General features: G+C 48.2%; 1 protein-coding gene across 8 annotated transcripts; it reads left to right on the forward strand.

The window, feature by feature from the left end:
• The first annotated feature begins 959 nt into the window (after positions 1–959).
• On the forward strand, positions 960–18146 carry pou2f2a (POU class 2 homeobox 2a). 8 transcript variants are annotated; one of them, XM_049026464.1, is made up of 17 exons: positions 960–1105; positions 6793–6858; positions 7686–7720; positions 8030–8086; positions 10430–10537; positions 10879–11142; positions 11245–11350; positions 12771–12862; positions 12953–13090; positions 13182–13323; positions 13581–13729; positions 14171–14362; positions 14716–14764; positions 14907–15060; positions 15283–15351; positions 16527–16600; positions 17030–18146. In XM_049026464.1, the coding sequence occupies exons 1-17, from the start codon at positions 1078–1080 to the stop codon at positions 17356–17358; spliced, it is 2052 nt and encodes a 683-aa protein (XP_048882421.1). In that variant the 5' UTR covers positions 960–1077; the 3' UTR covers positions 17359–18146. The 8 variants fall into 8 exon arrangements, with proteins under 8 accessions (XP_048882421.1, XP_048882418.1, XP_048882423.1 ...); XM_049026461.1 differs by having other exon boundaries at positions 12771–13090; XM_049026466.1 differs by lacking the exon at positions 10879–11142.

The raw sequence follows: 18146 nt of genomic DNA on the forward strand, positions 1-18146 counted from the left end.
TCTATGATGTGGTCAATGCCGCCACCGTGTGGTTAAATCCCGCTCCTACACGAGGTTGTGCTCCGATTCCGAGTCCGCGATGCCCACCGCCCCAAGTCATCATAACGGAAGAACTAATTCATATGCCATTTAGGTTTTAACATCGTATCTTTAACTTTATTATCAATTGAAGATGTATGATTAAATAGTTTGTTCCGATGACGCTACGACATGCTATAGCCGCAAATACAGAAAAATTAATAACGCAATTATTAACAGAATAAAACACAAAAGCTATGTGAAAGTCAGCTGAGAAATATCAATAATTAATAATGCTGAAATCAGAAACAAATAAATTACAGGGCAAATTATACAAACTGAAAATATTATTGTAACACTACTCTTTCTTACACATTTGAAGCGTGGACTGTAAAAGTAAAGAATAGAGGAACATTGAGCTATACTGTCTCATTTAATACAAAGTGTTACATTAAACGCACACCTCGTATGAGCGCTTTCATTTTTAGCCATCGTATATACAACTTATTTATAGAAGTCTCCTTGGCAGTGCCAGCAAAATGTCATTTTTACACACAGAAACACTGAATAAATGCGAAGGGCATGTTTTTCAAAAAGCTCTGATCGGCACTTTCCAGCTACCCCAACACTTTCCGTGGCTAAGCCGTCCCCGGTTCCTTTCGCTTTGTATCCGCCCTCCACCTGCCTCTTCTGGGCCTCTCTCACGCCCTCTCTCCGTCTCCACCTCTCACTTCCTCCTACTTCCTCCTTCTCTCTCCAATTTAGAATTCTTTCGCTGAGTCTACTGTATGTCGTCCGCCACCCTCTCGTTCTCTGCGCACTGTCTTCAGGATGTGGGGTGCTGGGGGCGGCGACAGTGGTGGAAGGAGGGAGCGTTTTCGAGGGAGGATGGTAAACAGAAGCAGACACACTATTTTCCCCTCCCCTCATGATCAGTTTGTTCCCCCCTTGTGGAGAGAGAGATAGAGAGAGAGAGAGAAAGAGAGAGAGATGGATAGATAGATAGAGAACAAACTAGGTGCAAGTAAAGAGAGACTGGCGGACAGACAGAGCTCAGCCATGGTGCACTCAAATGTTTGGTTACAGGGTGAGTCTTTTTACACTTTTCTTACTAAGGGCTAATTAACAGCTTCTCCCATGGCAGTACTGAGATATTAATTAGCTGTCCTGCCTTCAGCAAACTCTGGTAATTAGCGGACATCAAAAGCGGGTTGACTGGTCACAGTCAGAACGAAAGGTCAGGCGTGAGTCTACTGTAGCAAAGGCAGGGCTCGTCTACTCGCTGAGTGGATTGCCGTCTCTCGCTATCATGCACCCGCTCTCTGAATGCGTGTACCAGTGACATCGGATGTATTTTCTTGTGAGAACTAGAGCAATGATGGGTTGTATGTATGCTAGTATTTGTAAACAGATGTACTTTTTGAATTCACTAGCTAGCAGGTGTGTATGACATGCCGCCAGTTTGTCCTTCTGATTGTACCAGACTCCTGAGACGCTTCTGTGTGGCCCGGAGCATGCTTTGTACAAAGAGTCATGTCCCACTCACACGTCAAAATGAATCATGTGCAAGAGTGTCCTCAGTACTGCTGAACTCGGTCATTTCGTTTGTCTTGTTGTGTGTGACTTTGTCTCGGCAAGCATCATCGACGAATCACGTAGGGCCGCGACCAGCTGGCCCCTCACCTTACGTTGCGCGCGAAGAGTCTTAGGCCTGGTTTCTGACCTTGATGTGTCTGACTGTTGGCTGTATGTCTGTGACTGTGAGCTGTGTCAGGGGGGCTCTAGACCACTGGGCTTTGTGTTTACTGTGCAGTGTGTGGCTGAAGATGATTCCAGATCAAATGCTGGCCGCTCCGTATGTTACCTGCCATTGATAAGCCCTCTTCCTCTTTTCTATCACTCTGAAAAGCTGGGAAGTCACAGCCGAGGGTCGTTGCTCTCCAAGACCGGGTCATGTGATCCGCGGATCGAAGACCCGGCAACGGCCTTGACTTGAATCCAAATGGCATACTGCTCTGTGGCCACTTGCCGTAGGAGCGTCCGACCATTGGCAACCTGACAGGTGCCCCTGTTAAAAATGCCTCGTCTGCTTGGCTCCTTTACCGCACAGCAGTTCAGCTGCTGGGGGTACGGTAGATGGTGCCCGCTGTGTCCCGGTGAGAGAAAAGCGTGATGCAAAAGTGGGTGCTGAGTGTGTCAGGCAACCAGAGGAACCTCATTTCTACAGCGGACATCTGGGATAGAACTGTGAGGGGGGACGGCACGTACCGCTGGCAGATTTTTACCACTTTTATGTACATTACAGATGAAAAATACTTAAAAAATATAACTAAGATATATCTATGTTTAAATAGCTCGTAATACAGGCCACAGCTGGTGAGCGCTGAACCATAACAGACCCAAAAACATTTACGTTCCATTCATTGTGCATGGTGTAATTAATCGCAAGCATTAGTGTGTGCGCCTTGCTCCTGAGTATGTGTACGCATATTCAGCGCAGTATTAATAGCATTATTTACTGTAAGAGTTTGGTTTACACTGAGTTCAGCCCAGTCTGAGAGGAAGTTTAGAGAGGAAGTGAGAGAACCAGACACTACACCATAATTCACTGCCCAGCATTGCATGGAGGGCTCAGGCACCTTAAAACCCCACTGATGATTATACTAAATATCATAAAATGCTAAGTGCAAACACATGGTAAAACACTAACCGCTCCTAGTCACCCATCTCTTACTGTCAAACAGTGTGCTTCATAAAAACACACACAGCAGTAATTTGCCTTCACTGCTCGCTCCAAAGACATCAAACACAAAATACCACACTTTTATACCAACATATATAAAAAGTGTATAAAACACGCCGCAGAAATTGTGACCTCATAAGCCGGATGACATTAATCTCGAAGCCCGTTCTGAATATTAATGGATAACATTGTGTGCCCTGAGTGACACCTATTGATCTGGCCAATTTTGTTGCTTTTTATTAAGGGTTATCAACCCCCACCTCCATGCTGTATAATGTTCAAAGGTAATGGGGTTTCTCAAAACAAGTCGTTTTCTCAGACCTTTTATCGAGACATCAAGGAGGCCTATCTCTATCCCTAAATGCACTCGGTCTGGAGTTTGGCTAAGGGGATGCCTTGGGTCCTGTGTTTGGTTCGAAGCAGACTGACTTTTCAGACTTTATCGGAGATGAAGAGAATGAGAGAAGAAGCCAGAGAGAGTGAGAGAGAGATAGAGAGAGAGAGAGAGAGAGAGAGAGAGGAGCCAGGGGGATAGATGCAAGCTGCAGGTGGTATTCACCGTTAGTCATTCGTTGCCTGTATTTGCATTTTTTTGAAAAGGAGAAGTGTGTGTCTGAATACCGTTGTGTGTTCGTGTCCGATTCGTGAGTGAACTCGGAGGCATTACCATGGCGTCCCCCGTTTGTGTTCCTTTGCTGGTGATTTTTAAGTGATTTACAACCCATGGTCGCAATGGGAGATGCGTCCCTCCACAGGGGGCTGAAAATGGTACCAGGAGGCCTGAAGGGCTATTTCTGTAGCGCTGTTCACAACGTGGCAGCCATTGTTAGTCCGGGCCTTCAGCCCTGTCTTTGTAAAACACCCCCCCCCCCCCTCCCAAAACGCAGACTTTTATTTCCCCCGCCATGACCCAAGCGGCACATCAGTGTGAATTTTCCCAAAAACATCTTGATACAAACACACTCTTCCCTTAACGGGAAAGGAGTAGCAGGTCGGGGTGCAGTGGGGGTAATTTGGGGGGGGCAAGAACTGAGAGCTGCCAGTACAGACCTCTGGCTGACTGTGTGATGCATCTTCTCTGCCTCTTGTCTTTCCTCCATTGCTCTCTCCATTCTCATCGCTGCATCTCTCTTCTTACTCTCTCTTGGGGATGGGGACTGTCCCACAGCGAGGAAAGGGGCTAAACTGGTAAAACAGGAAATGATGAGTTAATGGGATAGCATAATTCTGAGTCACCCGCTCACACAGGAGGTGGCCGCGGCCTTCGTCACGTTGACGGTGGACCACGTGTACCAGGTGGCCGGGGACCACCAGAAAGCGGGCTCCGGACAGCAGGCGCGCACTCCGATAACGTGGGGCAGCCGCTTAGTCGCAATCGGTCTGGAGTTTGGGTCAAGTGGCGTTCATTCTCCACGTTTCATCAAAAAAAAAACTGGATGAAAGGGAGAGTTTAACACAAACACGCCCACCAGGTGGTCATTGTAACTGCAAAGTCTGAAAAAGAGAAACAGGTAGGATGGCAAGTTAAATTAAGACAGTTAAGAGCTTAGATGAGTGGGCGGTACCCAAAAATAGCACAGATTAAACAAAAAGGGGGGAAAACACCTTGTTTGACACCACCAGTTGCGAGTGTGTGTCCTGTATTGGTTTATGATGGGAGATAAGACCAAAAAAGAGCATCCTTATTTAATATTAACCTTAAAAGGAGAACTCAAAGTAATCATCTATAGACATTGCTGATTACGGATTTTTCAAATAAGTGATTAATCGGTCCAGAAAGTCACAGAAGTTGGAGGAGTACAGTGTCAGAGGGTAACCCTCGATGACCTTGTTAATGTGTTAGAGCACCACTAAGCGAGCGTGTGTATGCCTGCGTGTGCGTGTGAGGAAAAACACCTCGCTGAGTCACACGGAGCCGCATAGTCTCCACGCTCCGCAGGCGCCTGGACCTGCTCATCTCCGCCGCCGCCGCTGTTCCGCCACGTCCCCTGACAGCGGGGATGGCAGGTAGGCGACCTCAAACCGGCTCTGCACTGAAATGATCCGCCCGTGTGCCCCGCGTTTCGGGCTTTAGAAAACCGGCGAGCTGCCGGCAGGATGAGCTGAAAGGAGCCTGAGTCGCCTTTGAAGTCGCTTTAGACGCGGACAGACAGACAGCCTCGCCGCGCTGCCCTCTCCCGTGTATAACCTGAAAACCGACTGCCAGTGAACCATCTCAATATGTTTAACCACCAAATTCGTATTTCTTTAAAGAGATATTAAAATGAACAAGCGGCGCGACATTTCGGTACAATCCTTGCAATTATTATTAAGCTTCAGTGCGTTAATGGTAATTTTTACGTTTCTCTTTTCTATAATCTTATCCAAAATTGAAAATATCACAGAGAAATGCTATAATAACGGCGACAACAGGGGACTAGACATTCTAGGCGGTTCACCAGAAGTTTATTCTAACTCTAAGTAGTGTTTCTCTTCTTTTTTTTTTTGTATTTTTGAACGGTTACAACTAGACGTTTTATGTTTTTACACTGCGTTGATTTGTCACCGAAGTCTGAAAGAATTCAAGACTCATTTCACAGATCTATAACAATTTTATAATCAAAGTAATGATTGGTAAATATTACAATATTTAAGAACAATTCATGTTTATATATATAATTAAAATATATATTATTAAAACTATCTGTGTGTGTATATATATATATATATATATATATATATATATATATATATATATATATATATATATAGTATTAGCATGAATAAACATCAACACACTTACATATTTATGTTCCACACCTATTAACTGTCATGCATTTTCTCTGCTGTTAACTATAATGCTTGTCAGTTGCTTTTCATATAAAACGTTGCATCAATTAAAATTAATATTATGTAAATTAAAAATAACCAATGCAATTACTTAAACCTTAGGATGATCAAAGCATAACTGATAGTTTTAACGAGCATATTTGCTTAATATATATTTTATGACATTTTATCTGAAGATTTAAAATTTGAAGCAATTGAGACTTCGGTTGAATAAACTTTCATACTCGTTGCGCTTTGGATTTCATGTTTGGACATAGTGGAAGGGGACTGTGTTTAATGAGCCTGAGCGCTGTGTCCTTGTGGGACTGCATATTAAACAGTCACACAGTTAATGAACTAGCAAGTCACATGACCCCCACGTAACATGGAGTCAACAGCTGCTTTTCTGATTAATTTGCTCCAAGCCTTTGTGGGAAATTTTTGGGGTGTTTTGTAATTTTGAGGATTTTTAAGGTCTGCTTTGCTGTGATATTTTTTTTCCATCAAACACCTAATAATACCTGTTTGTTCCCCTTTGAACCCACAACCTCCTGGTTTAATATTGCACCTCAGAACACTTCGTCAATTCATTACTCTCTATCGGCCATCTTTCTTCAGAACGTCAGAGGTATCCATGACCTTAGAAATTCAGCAGTACTAACAACAGACTGGCGCTCTCTTGCTGAGGGGAGCCCCGAAATGTCTCCAGGACGCTTGCCAAGGCTCTGCTCTCCATGTCCCCTTCCATGAAAGGGAGGAGATGGGGAGCAGAGTTCACGGAGTAAAGCCGAGGCTCGGGCATGGAACACAAACGGGGGGCAGGCGATGGGGGAAGACACCACTAGTGGGACACGAAAGAAAGACTCTCACAGAACAGTGTTTTCATACATAGACAGGAAATGAGGCTTTCAGCGCCTATAGACGCATTTAACAACAAGCTCAGTGGACGGCAACCATAAGCTCAGGAGTTGCTTTATTGTAGAAATAAAAAGATTATGTTCCTGTACTATTAAACGCCAAAATAATGTTAAAAAAGGACAGAAAAGTGACAAAGGTAACAGATCACACTGGCTTTCTCTCACTCGCCTGCCTCCATCTTTCTGTCTGCGATGCATTGGAGGTGCCGTGCCCTGTGTGGAGCTCGGACGCACCACCTCTTGGACAGGTGTCTTAACAACCATCTTCCTCTCTCCTCATCCCTCCATCCCCTTTTTCACCTGTAGATATCAGGATGTCAAAGCCAGTAGAGATTGAGAAGCAAGGAGCCGACTCTCCGATGGAGAGCACAGGTAAGAACTGATTTTTGTTTCTCTTGTGTCGGTACACGTGCATGCGTGGGCGTGTGTACCTGCGTGTGTGTGTCGGCGTCTCTTTTTCAATGTGTATTAATCACTTTTTCTACATCGCAGCCTATTTTTTTCTGTCCTAAATATCACAGCATATGCTTCTTGATTTCTCACTATTTCCGATCTTTCATGCGTGTGTGAGTGTTGTGAGAGAGAATGCAAGCCAGCGAAATTTGTGTGAGACTCACAAAACTCACCCACAAAAGATTTTTATCGTCACTTATACCGTAAGACACCTCATTCACATCGGGCCCTTCCAAAGTTTGTCAGCAGTTTTTTGGTGACTACAGCTGTGTACTTGCATCCTGAATCCTTGTATGCTCTCCTATTTCCATCTTATTTCCATCTGCCTCGTCTCCATAATTTGCTTCCAGTCCTGTTTTTTGGTTGCTTACGGGGCGGCATTTGAACCGAGTCACATTTCCCATTCAGCGATGCTACCATTAGGAGGCAATGGGAAGCCTCTCATTCAGCCATTGAGGAGGAGCTTTCAGAAAGCAGTCACAGCAGAGTCAGCCAGATGTTCCCCTTAACGGGAGGGAATCAAGCGCTGCCAGGCCGCCCTGCAGCCAGGCCGCCCTGCAGCCAGGCCGCCCTGCAGCCAGGCCGCCCTGCAGCCAGGCGCTCACTCCGACATTCTCCCCGCACGGCCCTTCGCTGATCATCCGTCTTTTCCTGATATACTGAGGCTGCTTGCCTGTCTTGTACAGCCTATGCATCCTTGACTTGCTCAATCCACCTCTCTCTCGCTCTCTCTCTCTTCTCCACAGACTCAGAAAGAAACGGCCCAGACACCAACCATCAGGTCTGCCTCCTGTTCCTTATTTGGCACATTTGTATTGTCGTCTCACACATCTTATATATCTCATAACCTTACATAATGCCTTATAACTACATTTAAATGTAAGTCTGTAGCCTGTCCTACACACCACATGGCAGGAGGCTGATGTAATAACAGTACAGTAGTGACGCCTGGACAATATGGCTGATGGACAGGATACTTTTTGGTAACCTCCTAACATCTGGTGACACCTAAATGTAGCCTCCTAGCAGGCACTGTGTGAGCTTTTGTTTGGCAGCCTGTTCTTACAGAGTGTTGTCTTCTCTCTGACAGGTTCAGCCAATGAAAATCAGTCCCTTCTCCCTCTCACCCACTCTGAACAGCACCAAGGTGAGTGCGTGTGTGCGTGTGTGTGTGTGCGTGTATATGTGTATGTGCATGTGCGTGTCTGTGGGGACGATGGAACGAGAGAGGCTGGCATCGATCTGTGCGAGCAGAATGCTTACATTAAATTTCCTGCTTCCAAATGATCTCTCGACATAAAGTTCAGCTTGTGCTGAACAATTAGAAGCTAATTTGCATTGAGACTTACTAATATGCAAATCAGGGCAGTTTGTACTTGTACCGGTTTGGGCATGCCCCAGCACGGTGCTCCAATATTCTGGGAATGAGGATGCGTGCGGCGTGGTGGAGGGTGAGAGATTCCCTAGCAGGAATGCGACTCTCGTCACACTGAGACACTGGCAGTCAGTGTGATACTGAGGGAAGGTTCACTTCCGGCCGTGATGGACAGTACAGGGGAGATGTGGACAGGGGCAGACTGAGCACGTGCGGTGATGCCAGTGATTGCGACAGGGCGTAACGCCCCCTGGAGGCTGTAAAGAGCAGGTGTAGGCAGTCATCCCATCTGCTGGATCTCTCTGTGGTAATCCCACCAGTATCCAGTTTCCAGAGTGATAGCGTCGTTACTCATATATATTATTCTCACTGAGATCTCGATGGTTATAGGCGAGAAGAGGATGGACTGAATAGAAGGAAGGTAAGATATTTGAAATGGAGTGAATAAATGATAGGAAAACAGAGGAGTAATTCTCCAGCTACTGGTTCTGTCCAGTGCAGAGCTGGTTATAGCAACAATGAAGCATTGTAAAAAGTCAGCTGTATTTTAGGAGCTCAAATAATCGGATTTTCCGGGTTAGTTTCCATGTGATGGACCTCTATGGCAAAACATCCTCTGTCAGTAAAAGAATGTGCCTTATTTCAACTGCAGGAGGTAAAACCTTGATATTGTTGCCAGGAATTTGAAACCAATCTTAAAAATACCATTGGAAGGATGGACGTGTGTTTCAGTAAAGGCTGTCAGGTAAAAACTACAAGGTGTTCTTAGATGGTCAGTTACTTAAACTTCCTGCTTGAAAACATCCAGTCCGATGTGGCCAAGCGTGCTGGTAGGTTTGCACCATGTCGACTAATTCCGAGGCTCCCACGTTGAAGGATCCGCTCAGGGTCGTGGTGTTTTGTAGACCCCGCTGGTGCGGTGAGTGTTGTGTTCCAGGTAACAGTGTGAGAAGCAGCCCCCCCCCACCCCCCCCCAAGGAAAAGCAGGTGTGTTTTTAGCCTGTCAAAGGCTATTCTGTTGAATGTGTTTTCTGTCTCTATTGTGGCTCCTTGGAAGCGTATTAACATTTTATGCTTATGCAATCCTTGAGGAAGACAGTCTTGAATACACTATTCACATTTTCAAAGCTCAGTGTTTAAATTTAAGGGGGTTAAGGGAAGCGTGTGGCTCGTGATAGGAAAGCTGTGGGGTCCAGTCCCGTGGTGGACAGAATAGTCACATCATCGGGCCCTAGAGCAAGGCCCTTAATCCTCCTGACATGCTCCAGGTGTGTCAGATCATGTCTGACCCTGTGCTCGAGCCCCAGCTGCAAACACACCTGAGCAGAGCGTGATGCGAAAAGTATCATTTCATTTCACGGAGGAAAGGCCTCCCCTGAAGGGCCCCCTCTACCTTACGGCCAAACGGCCCCCTCTTCCGAAGGGGGTGCCGTGGGACAGACGGTAACATCCTAGCTGATAATGGTGTCCGGTCTGCAGGTTTCTCTGGGCTGAGGAAACACCCCATCAGGTTCTGGATGACTCAGCATGACCAAAATTAATATTGGACCTGAGGAAAGTGCACCCCATCAGCTAAGGAGGTCCACTGGGGGCATCGCCTCCTGTCACTGCTGGCCTGTAGCTTTTTTAATTTCCTGGAACAATAAACCAAACTGTTTTTCGTCAGTTTGGCTCATTTCTAATTGGGGTCTCCTGTATCTAGACCCGCTGCACATAACTCCCAGGCCAGGATGGAATTACTCTGACGAGGCTCCATCACTCGCAGCCCTTCCCTCCCCCCCTACTGCCCATCTTAGCTCAGGAGGTCAGCACATTTTCAGCCTGTGGTTGAAACTCGGACCTTCTCAGGCTGCTTCTGTGGACAAGGCCGCATTCGCTCAGTCACCCTCCTCCGATCGAAATGCTGGTTTCACGCCATCAGTTAGGGTGAGAGTGAAGCTCTTGCGTACGCCCACTATTCTGCACCCTTATTATCGCCATCCTTCCTGGTTTCTGGCCTTCTGTGAATTTGGTGACTTTGAGATGATTCATGTTTCTGCTGATACAACTTCCCTGCCCACCCCCTGGGCTGCCCCCGCTCATGCGTCTCCATCTCTCTCTCTCTCTCTCTCTCAGGGCAAACTCGAGGAGTGCGGTCAGATGTCCCCCAGCCCCGCACCGGCCCCCTCACAGGCGGCCCTGCCCCACACGCAGCTCATGCTTACTGGCAGTCAGCTGGCGGGGGTAAGTCACCCAGCAGCTACCTGCCTCCTCAGAGTCCCGGTTCGCTGCTCACCCGCTTCCCGGCCACTCTGCCTTCATCCTTCCCTGTACCCGGACCCTGCTTCCCACTCTGGCTTAGTATAGCTCCCGTATACCACTCCCAGCCCCACGTTACCCGCCCTGCATGCTGCGCCTCCCTCTGTGCCCCCACTTCTCTGTACCCCCTGCTGCCAGACGTCAGCTCAGCCAGACGCTCCCCCCGGCTCCTGGAGGGCCGGTTTCCCGCTCTGCTTGCCTCCCCTTTGATGGTCTCCCTCCTGCCTTCTCCCTCCTTCCTCCCCGCCTCCCCTTATCTCCGTTAGCTCACTGCCCTCCTGCCAGCGCAGCAGCAGCTCTTACTGCAGCAGGCGCAGGCTCAGCTTCTGGCAGCTGCCGTGCAGCAGTCCAGCGCCGCTCACGCCGCCCATGCAGCCAATCAGCAGCAGCAGCAGCAGCAACAGCAGCAGCAGAGTCAACAGACAGCACAGTCGCAGTCACACAGCACACAGGAGCAGCAGGCAGGGACCCCAGCTCCGCCCCCTCCGCCGCAGCTTACCCTCTCTCAGCCAATCCAGCTCACTGCCCAGGTACGGCTGGCCAGTCAGCTGTTCCCGTCTTGGCACAGGGCCCCACCCGCTTTTTCTGCCTCCCAGCTCACATTCCATTCCTCTTTCCTTACCCCCTTTTAGGATATCCAGCACCTGCTGCAGCTGCAGCAATTAGTCCTGGTGCCTGGACACCACCTACAGTCACCTGCGCAGTTCCTTCTGCCCCAAACACAGCAAGGGCAACAAGGTGAGGGGCTCAGGCTTGCAGGAGGGCCTATGGGATTGCAAGCGTGGAGAATTGGGCATCCATTCCATAAAGATCTAGACACAATGCACACTTAAATACAGAGCTAAACACTGCACAATAAATGTAGAGCTACAGCAATTACATTAGGAGATTTAAAGAATTACAGAAAAGCAGCGCTAGTAATTTTCTACACTGACACTAGGGGGAGCACCACTTATGTAGAATAACAGTTGTGTCAGGGATAGTTTGGTTTAGAATTGGTATAAAAAAATAGTCACATTGAATGTGATTAATGGATGTCAGTTACATTGTGCTAGTCTGCAAACATGGCCAAAGATGGTAGATTTTACGAGAGACTTTTTAGAACAACCCCCCATGTAGCAAAGCAAAGCCACAGAGCATCACATTCTTCCTTTAGGTGGTTACTGCGCCATGCGCCCACCTCATCAGGACCCTCCCTATGATGTAGGCCACCTGGGGGGGGGATTGGGGGGGATGGAGCTGCTACCAGCCCTGTATTGAATGATAATATACAGTGTTCCATATTTACATACACTTTGCATACCTTCCCCCTCAGCTTAGCATATTTTATAATAGGGACCCCCCCCCCCCCCCAACCCCAGCCACCATACTACCGGTCTGTGATGCTTTTGTACGACATAAATCGGTCCGCAGACATCTCAAGGTGTAGAACGTGCCAGTTACTTATTCCCCTACCAACATTACTAAATGATATTATTAAACAGCCAACACTGGTACAAACCAGCGTGGTTTTGCTTTAATGTCAGATAGGGCAGCCCGGCCTGAACACGTTAACCAGCTAACGGCTACAGCAGTACAGCTTGGAGCTGAGTAGCATTCCTGGCTCAATGTGAAGCTGTGCTGGACAGGCACTTGGCAGATGGCAGATGTATAAACAACAGTGTGTGATTAGAGCCTAATCTGAGGTGGAAAGTTCAGGTCCAGAAAGTACAAATCCAGACCACGGATTTGTTTCAACCAATCAGTAGAGCATAATGAGTCAATGCCACAGAGTACTCAACTGATTGGTTTGAAAAAAAAATAACGTGGACTGGATTTGTACTTTTTGGTCCTGAACTTTCCACCTCTGCTAATTTGTCAACCACATTCTTTCAGTGTTATTTAAAAGTTATAAAAGATGCACAATTGTTCAGCATCTCTATTGTTCTTTCCAAAATAACCTCAAATTAACATTCGTAGAGCAAATACCTAAATTATTATCGGATCACACTAATCGACAGGACCGGCCATCAGGTCCACTCTTCTCACTCCCTTGCCCCTCCAGGCTACATTGGTTATATGTCATACTGGTTGTATTCACTGGGGTGATGTTCAGCTGGGTAATTATGAGCGATAACAGTGTCAGCCGTCAGTTCATCTGCATGCTTTCTTTTCCCAGGTCTGCTATCGACACCAAATTTAATTCCGCTACCTCAGCAAAACCAAGGGAGCCTCCTGTCGGCTCCATCCAGACTGGGGCTTCAAGCACAGGTGGGTCACCGTGTCTCGCTTGGGGATGCCTGTCGTCCCTCTGCTAGCCGTGTACCTGGGCACTATGGTAACCGTACCTCCCCACCACAGAGAGACAAGGGCATGGACGGCGGCGTGAGCTCGGCAAACTCCGTGGGCTCCCACCCCGAGGAGCCCAGTGACCTGGAGGAGCTGGAGCAGTTTGCACGCACCTTCAAGCAGAGGAGAATCAAGCTGGGCTTCACACAGGTGCCCCTCCATTTCCCTCCCCAGCCTACTGCTGTCATGACCCCCCCCCCCCCCCCCCCCGTGTCACTAACGCCATGGCTGTCTACATCAGGGCGACGTGGGGCTGGCCATGGGCAAACTGTATGGCAATGACTTCAGCCAGACGACCATCTCTCGCTTCGAGGCGCTCAACCTGAGCTTCAAGAACATGTGCAAGCTGAAGCCGCTGCTGGAGAAGTGGCTCAACGATGCCGGTGAGCAGTGGGGCGGCAGCTGGGCGAAAGTGCAGGGGCTGCGCACCGTGGTGGGCGACTGGGGGGGCAGAGGAGGCCAAAGGTGCTGCAACAGTGACGGAAAAGCCAAAACACTGGAAAATATGTACGCGGGCGAAGCTTCAGAGAGGGGGCCGAACGTGGCTTGTGGTGAGGGGGGGGGGGCGTGTGTGGCTATGACATCACTCAGAAGTCACGCGATGAATTCCTGCCTAATCTCTCACCCCCCGACCCGACAGAGACCATGTCCATCGACAGTACGTTGCCCAGCCCCAGCTCTCTCTCCTCCCCGTCGCTGGGCTTTGAGGGACTCCCTGGCCGCCGCAGGAAGAAGCGCACCAGCATTGAGACCAATGTCCGCGTGGCCTTAGAACGCAGCTTCATTGCGGTGAGTTAGCCTATCCCTTTAAGAGCAGTCGGTCTATGGTGGCCCTACTGGGACAATCAGCACACAATCCATGCACATCTGGCTCAGACTTCTGCTCAAGAACCCCTATTAGGGTCGCTAATTTCTTTAGTCTTTTTGATATGATATTGATTTTTAAGTAACATCCCACGCAATTACTCTACTGCAGAACTAATTAAAGTGCAGCTCCCCAAAGAACCTGTTACCATATTCCCAAAGGCCCTGCTAACGAATTAGGTTGTTAATTACAGTACCATTAATCATAAGTTGTTTTTCATTAATAACAGCTAAAATGAGTTGTGTGATGGATTAGTCTATCAGAGAGCCGACAGTCACATTGATGGCGTGATTCTGGCGGAGCAGTACAGGGCCTGGCGTGGCTCTAGCAAACCTAGTGCTGATGGATGTCCGCTGTTTCTCCAGAACCAGAAGCCTACCTCAGAGGAAATCCTGCTGATCGCGGAGCAGTTGAATATGGAGAAGGAGGTGATCCGGGTCTGGTTCTGCAACCGACGCCAGAAAGAGAAACGCATCAACCCTACCAGCGCCACCCCTCCCTTGCCCAGCCAGCCCCCCCCTCCGACGCACAAACCCCCCTGCTACAGCCCGCACATGGTACGGCCCGCACTCACCCACCCCCCCGCACCCCCTTCCACTGCTCCTGCTGTGGCCTGGATGCCCCCCCCCCCAACACCGCCCACCCCGCATGTTTGACCTGTGTGATAGACCTGCATTTCCCATCCTCTCCTAACTGAGGTGCAGTGGCACACTCCCCACACCACTGTACTGCCAAACCTCTCCCTCTTCCTGATCCCTAGAGTGCTCTTGATTTAGCATCTCTGTCTCTAGCCGCTAACCACAGCCCTAAGTGCAGACACACAGAGACATGTCGGCTCACATATGCATGCTATCTCACGTCTCTCCCCTCCATCTGCCTCTCCTCTCTCTGTCTCTCCGGCGCCCTCCAGATGTCCAGTCCGGGGCTGTCCCAGGCTGTCACCAGCCTCAGCACTACAGGTGGGTCCCATGCTAACTCCATGAGGCTCTGCTTCTTAACTTGCAAAAAAAAGAGAAGTAGCTTCTCTGGCTTGAGGTCCAGCTTCAGGAAGTTGTGACGTGAACTTCCTGGTGCCTTATGGCTTGTTGTCTCTGTTCCTAGCTCCCTCCATAGTGACCACGATGTCTTCAGTCTGCCCTCTGACCCCAAGCGGCACTGCAACCATGAGCTCCGCCCCTTCTCCAGTGACCCCGCCTCCTCGCAGCACAGCCAGCCCCGCTCCTCCCAGCCACAGCACACTGAGCCTCAACACAGGGTAAGGGCTTACCTGGTGCCTCCTGCAGCCCAGTCCAGGCACACGCAGAGAATACAGATTCCACACACACACATACACCCTCACACATACAGACCAGGATTGGCCTTGATCCACCTTGGCTGCCACACAGGCAGACGCTGACCCTTCCCCCTTCAGCCGAGTCGCACCCCTCCCCCTCTTAGCAGAGACTGCTAACCCTCTGTGTGGTTTTTGTGTTTACAGCTTGTGGCGTATGGGTAAAAAGAACGGTGACGTGTCTCACTGCATCACCGATTTCGCTGCAAACTTGAGGTGAATACGACAGTTGGAGTGGAGACGCCTGCTCTCATGCACATCCCCACACACACACGGCGACAACAGCAGGTCACAGCAGCAGATGGCGCGTGCATTGGCACAGACACGCACACACACACACACACACACACACACACACATGTATTCTTATTCAGAACTCAGGGAGAAATGTGCAAATGTTGTGTCTCTGCAGTGTACCGCTTATTATCTCATAATTCCTCCAAAAATCCGAGCCCATAAGTTCAATGCTATATTTTTGGTATGTATGAAAAATACGGGGAAAATGGTTTTCTTAAAAAATGTTGATTCAATTGTTTAGTTTTACCAAATGGACATATATGGTACCGTTTATGCACAAACATAAACAATTGTCATTTTCTATGTTCTGTTCTTTGCATTTTAAAGTTTAGATTTTTGAAAGATATGTAGGTAACCATGCACTGAGACGTCGACAAACTCATCATAGTGAACACCAGGACAGTAATACATGTCTGCCCACTGATCACAGTGAACAGCAGGACAGTGAAACTTGTCTACACACTGATCATAGTGAACACCGCGACACTGAAACATGCACACACACCAAGACAGTGATACATGTCTACACAGATTACAGTGAATATCATGAGTGATACATGTCTACACAATAATCACAGTGAATATCAGAACAGTGAAACATGTCCACGCACTGATCACAATGAACACCAGGACAGTGGAACATGTCTACACATTCATCATAGTGAACATTAGGGCAGTAATACATGTCTGCCCACTGATCACAATGAACACCAGGACAGTGATACATGTCCATACATTGATCATAGTGAACACCGTGACACTGATACAGGTCTAAACTCTGATCACAGTGAACATCACAACAGTGAAACGTGTACACACATTAGGACAGTGATGCATGTTTACACACTGGTCACAGTGAATACCAGGACAGGGAAACGTTTACAAAGTGATCGCATTGAACACCAGGACAGTGAAACATGTCTTTCCGTGCATTTCAATAGAGCAGAGGCATTGAATAACAAACATGTCTGCTTCTAAACTGGCCTTCTTCTTCTTTCTATCTGAATGTCTGCCTGCCTGTCTGTCTGATCCTGTCCTCCTGACTGTGGGGATGTGCTTGCTTGCGTGTGCATGTGTGGATGCGTGCGTTTCAGGAACACAATGATGGGAGTTAACACAGGGATGAACCAAGCGCTCATCAGCAACAACCCCCTGGCTACCATTCAAGGTGTGTTAGCGGGAGACAGAGCGAATGTGCAGTGATTACTTAGACTTACCAGCAGAGGGTGCCAAAGAGAGAGAAACTGTAGGCTGTAGGGATAAGAGAGAAAATGCACAGCAGGGAGAGCCTTAAGGTCCAAGCTGGAGAAAAGCATTTCTGAATGTGCTAAATATATCTCTGAGTATAGAGCTGATGTTTTGGGGTATTTGCTGCTTGTTAAGCCACATTTCATTGAGCATATTCACCTCCACTTCCTCAGTTTGTGTGAATGTCTGTGCTGTTGCCTGCTTGTGCATTTACATATCAGACCTTGGCCAGTCTGGCTTCCCTTCTCCTCTTCATCCCTCCTCTTCATCCATCCCAGCAGGGTTGCCGGTTGCTGTGTACTAACAGTGACTCTTTATCCCCCTTCTCTCTCGTTATGCTCTTCCACAGCTCTGGCAGTCAGTGGTGGCCAGCTGCCCATTTCCAGTCTTGAAGGGGGCAGTAAGGTGTTGCTGGGTGGAGCTGGGGGCACAGGTGGGGGCCTGCCATCCTCCCTCTTCCTGAACCACTCTGCCCTGCTGCCCATGGGGCCGGGTGCCGGCGTGGGATTGGTCAGTGCTGCTGTAGCCAAGGCGACAAAACACACATCGTTCCCCGCCGCCAGCAGCATGAGCCCCACCTCCTGCTCCCCCTCTTCCTGCTCGAGCTGTGCTTCTTCCTGCTCCTCCAGTGAGGTGGCACACAGCCCATCCGCTCTGGGAGGAGCCAAGACTGAGTGACGCAGCCCGTGGGCCAATCACAAGGGAGGAGGAGAAGGAAGAGGAGGAAGTACAAAACCTCGCCTTTCAACCAAAGCTATCTTTCTCTCTCCCTCCATTTCTTGCTTTCACTCTCTCTCTCAGTCTTTCAAAGCCAAAAATACACAGAATGAAAGAGAGGAGAGAGAAGGAGAGAAAGAGGTGGAGGAGGAAAAGGGGAAAGGGGGAGATTTAAACCAAAAAATTATCTATCTAAGCAGATGGAGAGGAGGCATTGTGGGACTTTTTTGTCAACGAATGAATACGCGCGTTGTCTCTTTACTCTGAAAAAAAAATGAACGGGAGCGGACGAGAGGACGGAGACACGTGACGATTCTTGTGAACCAAAAATGACAAAAAACTTTACTGTGTGTTAGGATGGCGGCAAGAACAAAGAGGTGAGAGAAAGACTTTTACTGAAAAGATGCAGGGGAAAGAAGGAAAAGGATTTTAAACCAAAAAAAAAATAAAATAAGGAGGAAGGAAGAACACACAATGACAAAAAATGACAACCATGCCAAAATCCCAAATACCAAAAACCGAAACCAAAAATACGGAGAGAAAAGCTTTACCCAAAGGACCTGTAAATACTGAACCGTCCAGGATCAGAATGCCGTTATACAGCACCACACAGCTACACTCATGCCTGAACAGCACGACAAAGTCATCCTTTTTATATACCCTGTGTTCCTCTGTTAATATATTTACATTTTTATTTTTTCATCTGTGTTGAGTATTTGATTTTTTATAAATGATTTATATGAATCTCA

The sequence above is a fragment of the Brienomyrus brachyistius genome, chromosome 9 (assembly GCF_023856365.1).
Source record: "Brienomyrus brachyistius isolate T26 chromosome 9, BBRACH_0.4, whole genome shotgun sequence".
Taxonomy (NCBI): domain Eukaryota; kingdom Metazoa; phylum Chordata; class Actinopteri; order Osteoglossiformes; family Mormyridae; genus Brienomyrus; species Brienomyrus brachyistius.

Bases quoted from the DNA above. Each gene is read 5' to 3' on its own strand.
- pou2f2a (XM_049026461.1), top strand. From the start codon at position 1,078: ATGGTGCACTCAAATGTTTGGTTACAGG. The intron at 6,859-7,685 runs GTAAGAACTGAT...TCTTCTCCACAG, and splicing joins CTCTCCGATGGAGAGCACAG to ACTCAGAAAGAAACGGCCCA. The intron at 11,351-12,770 runs GTGAGGGGCTCA...TTCTTTTCCCAG, and splicing joins AACACAGCAAGGGCAACAAG to GTCTGCTATCGACACCAAAT.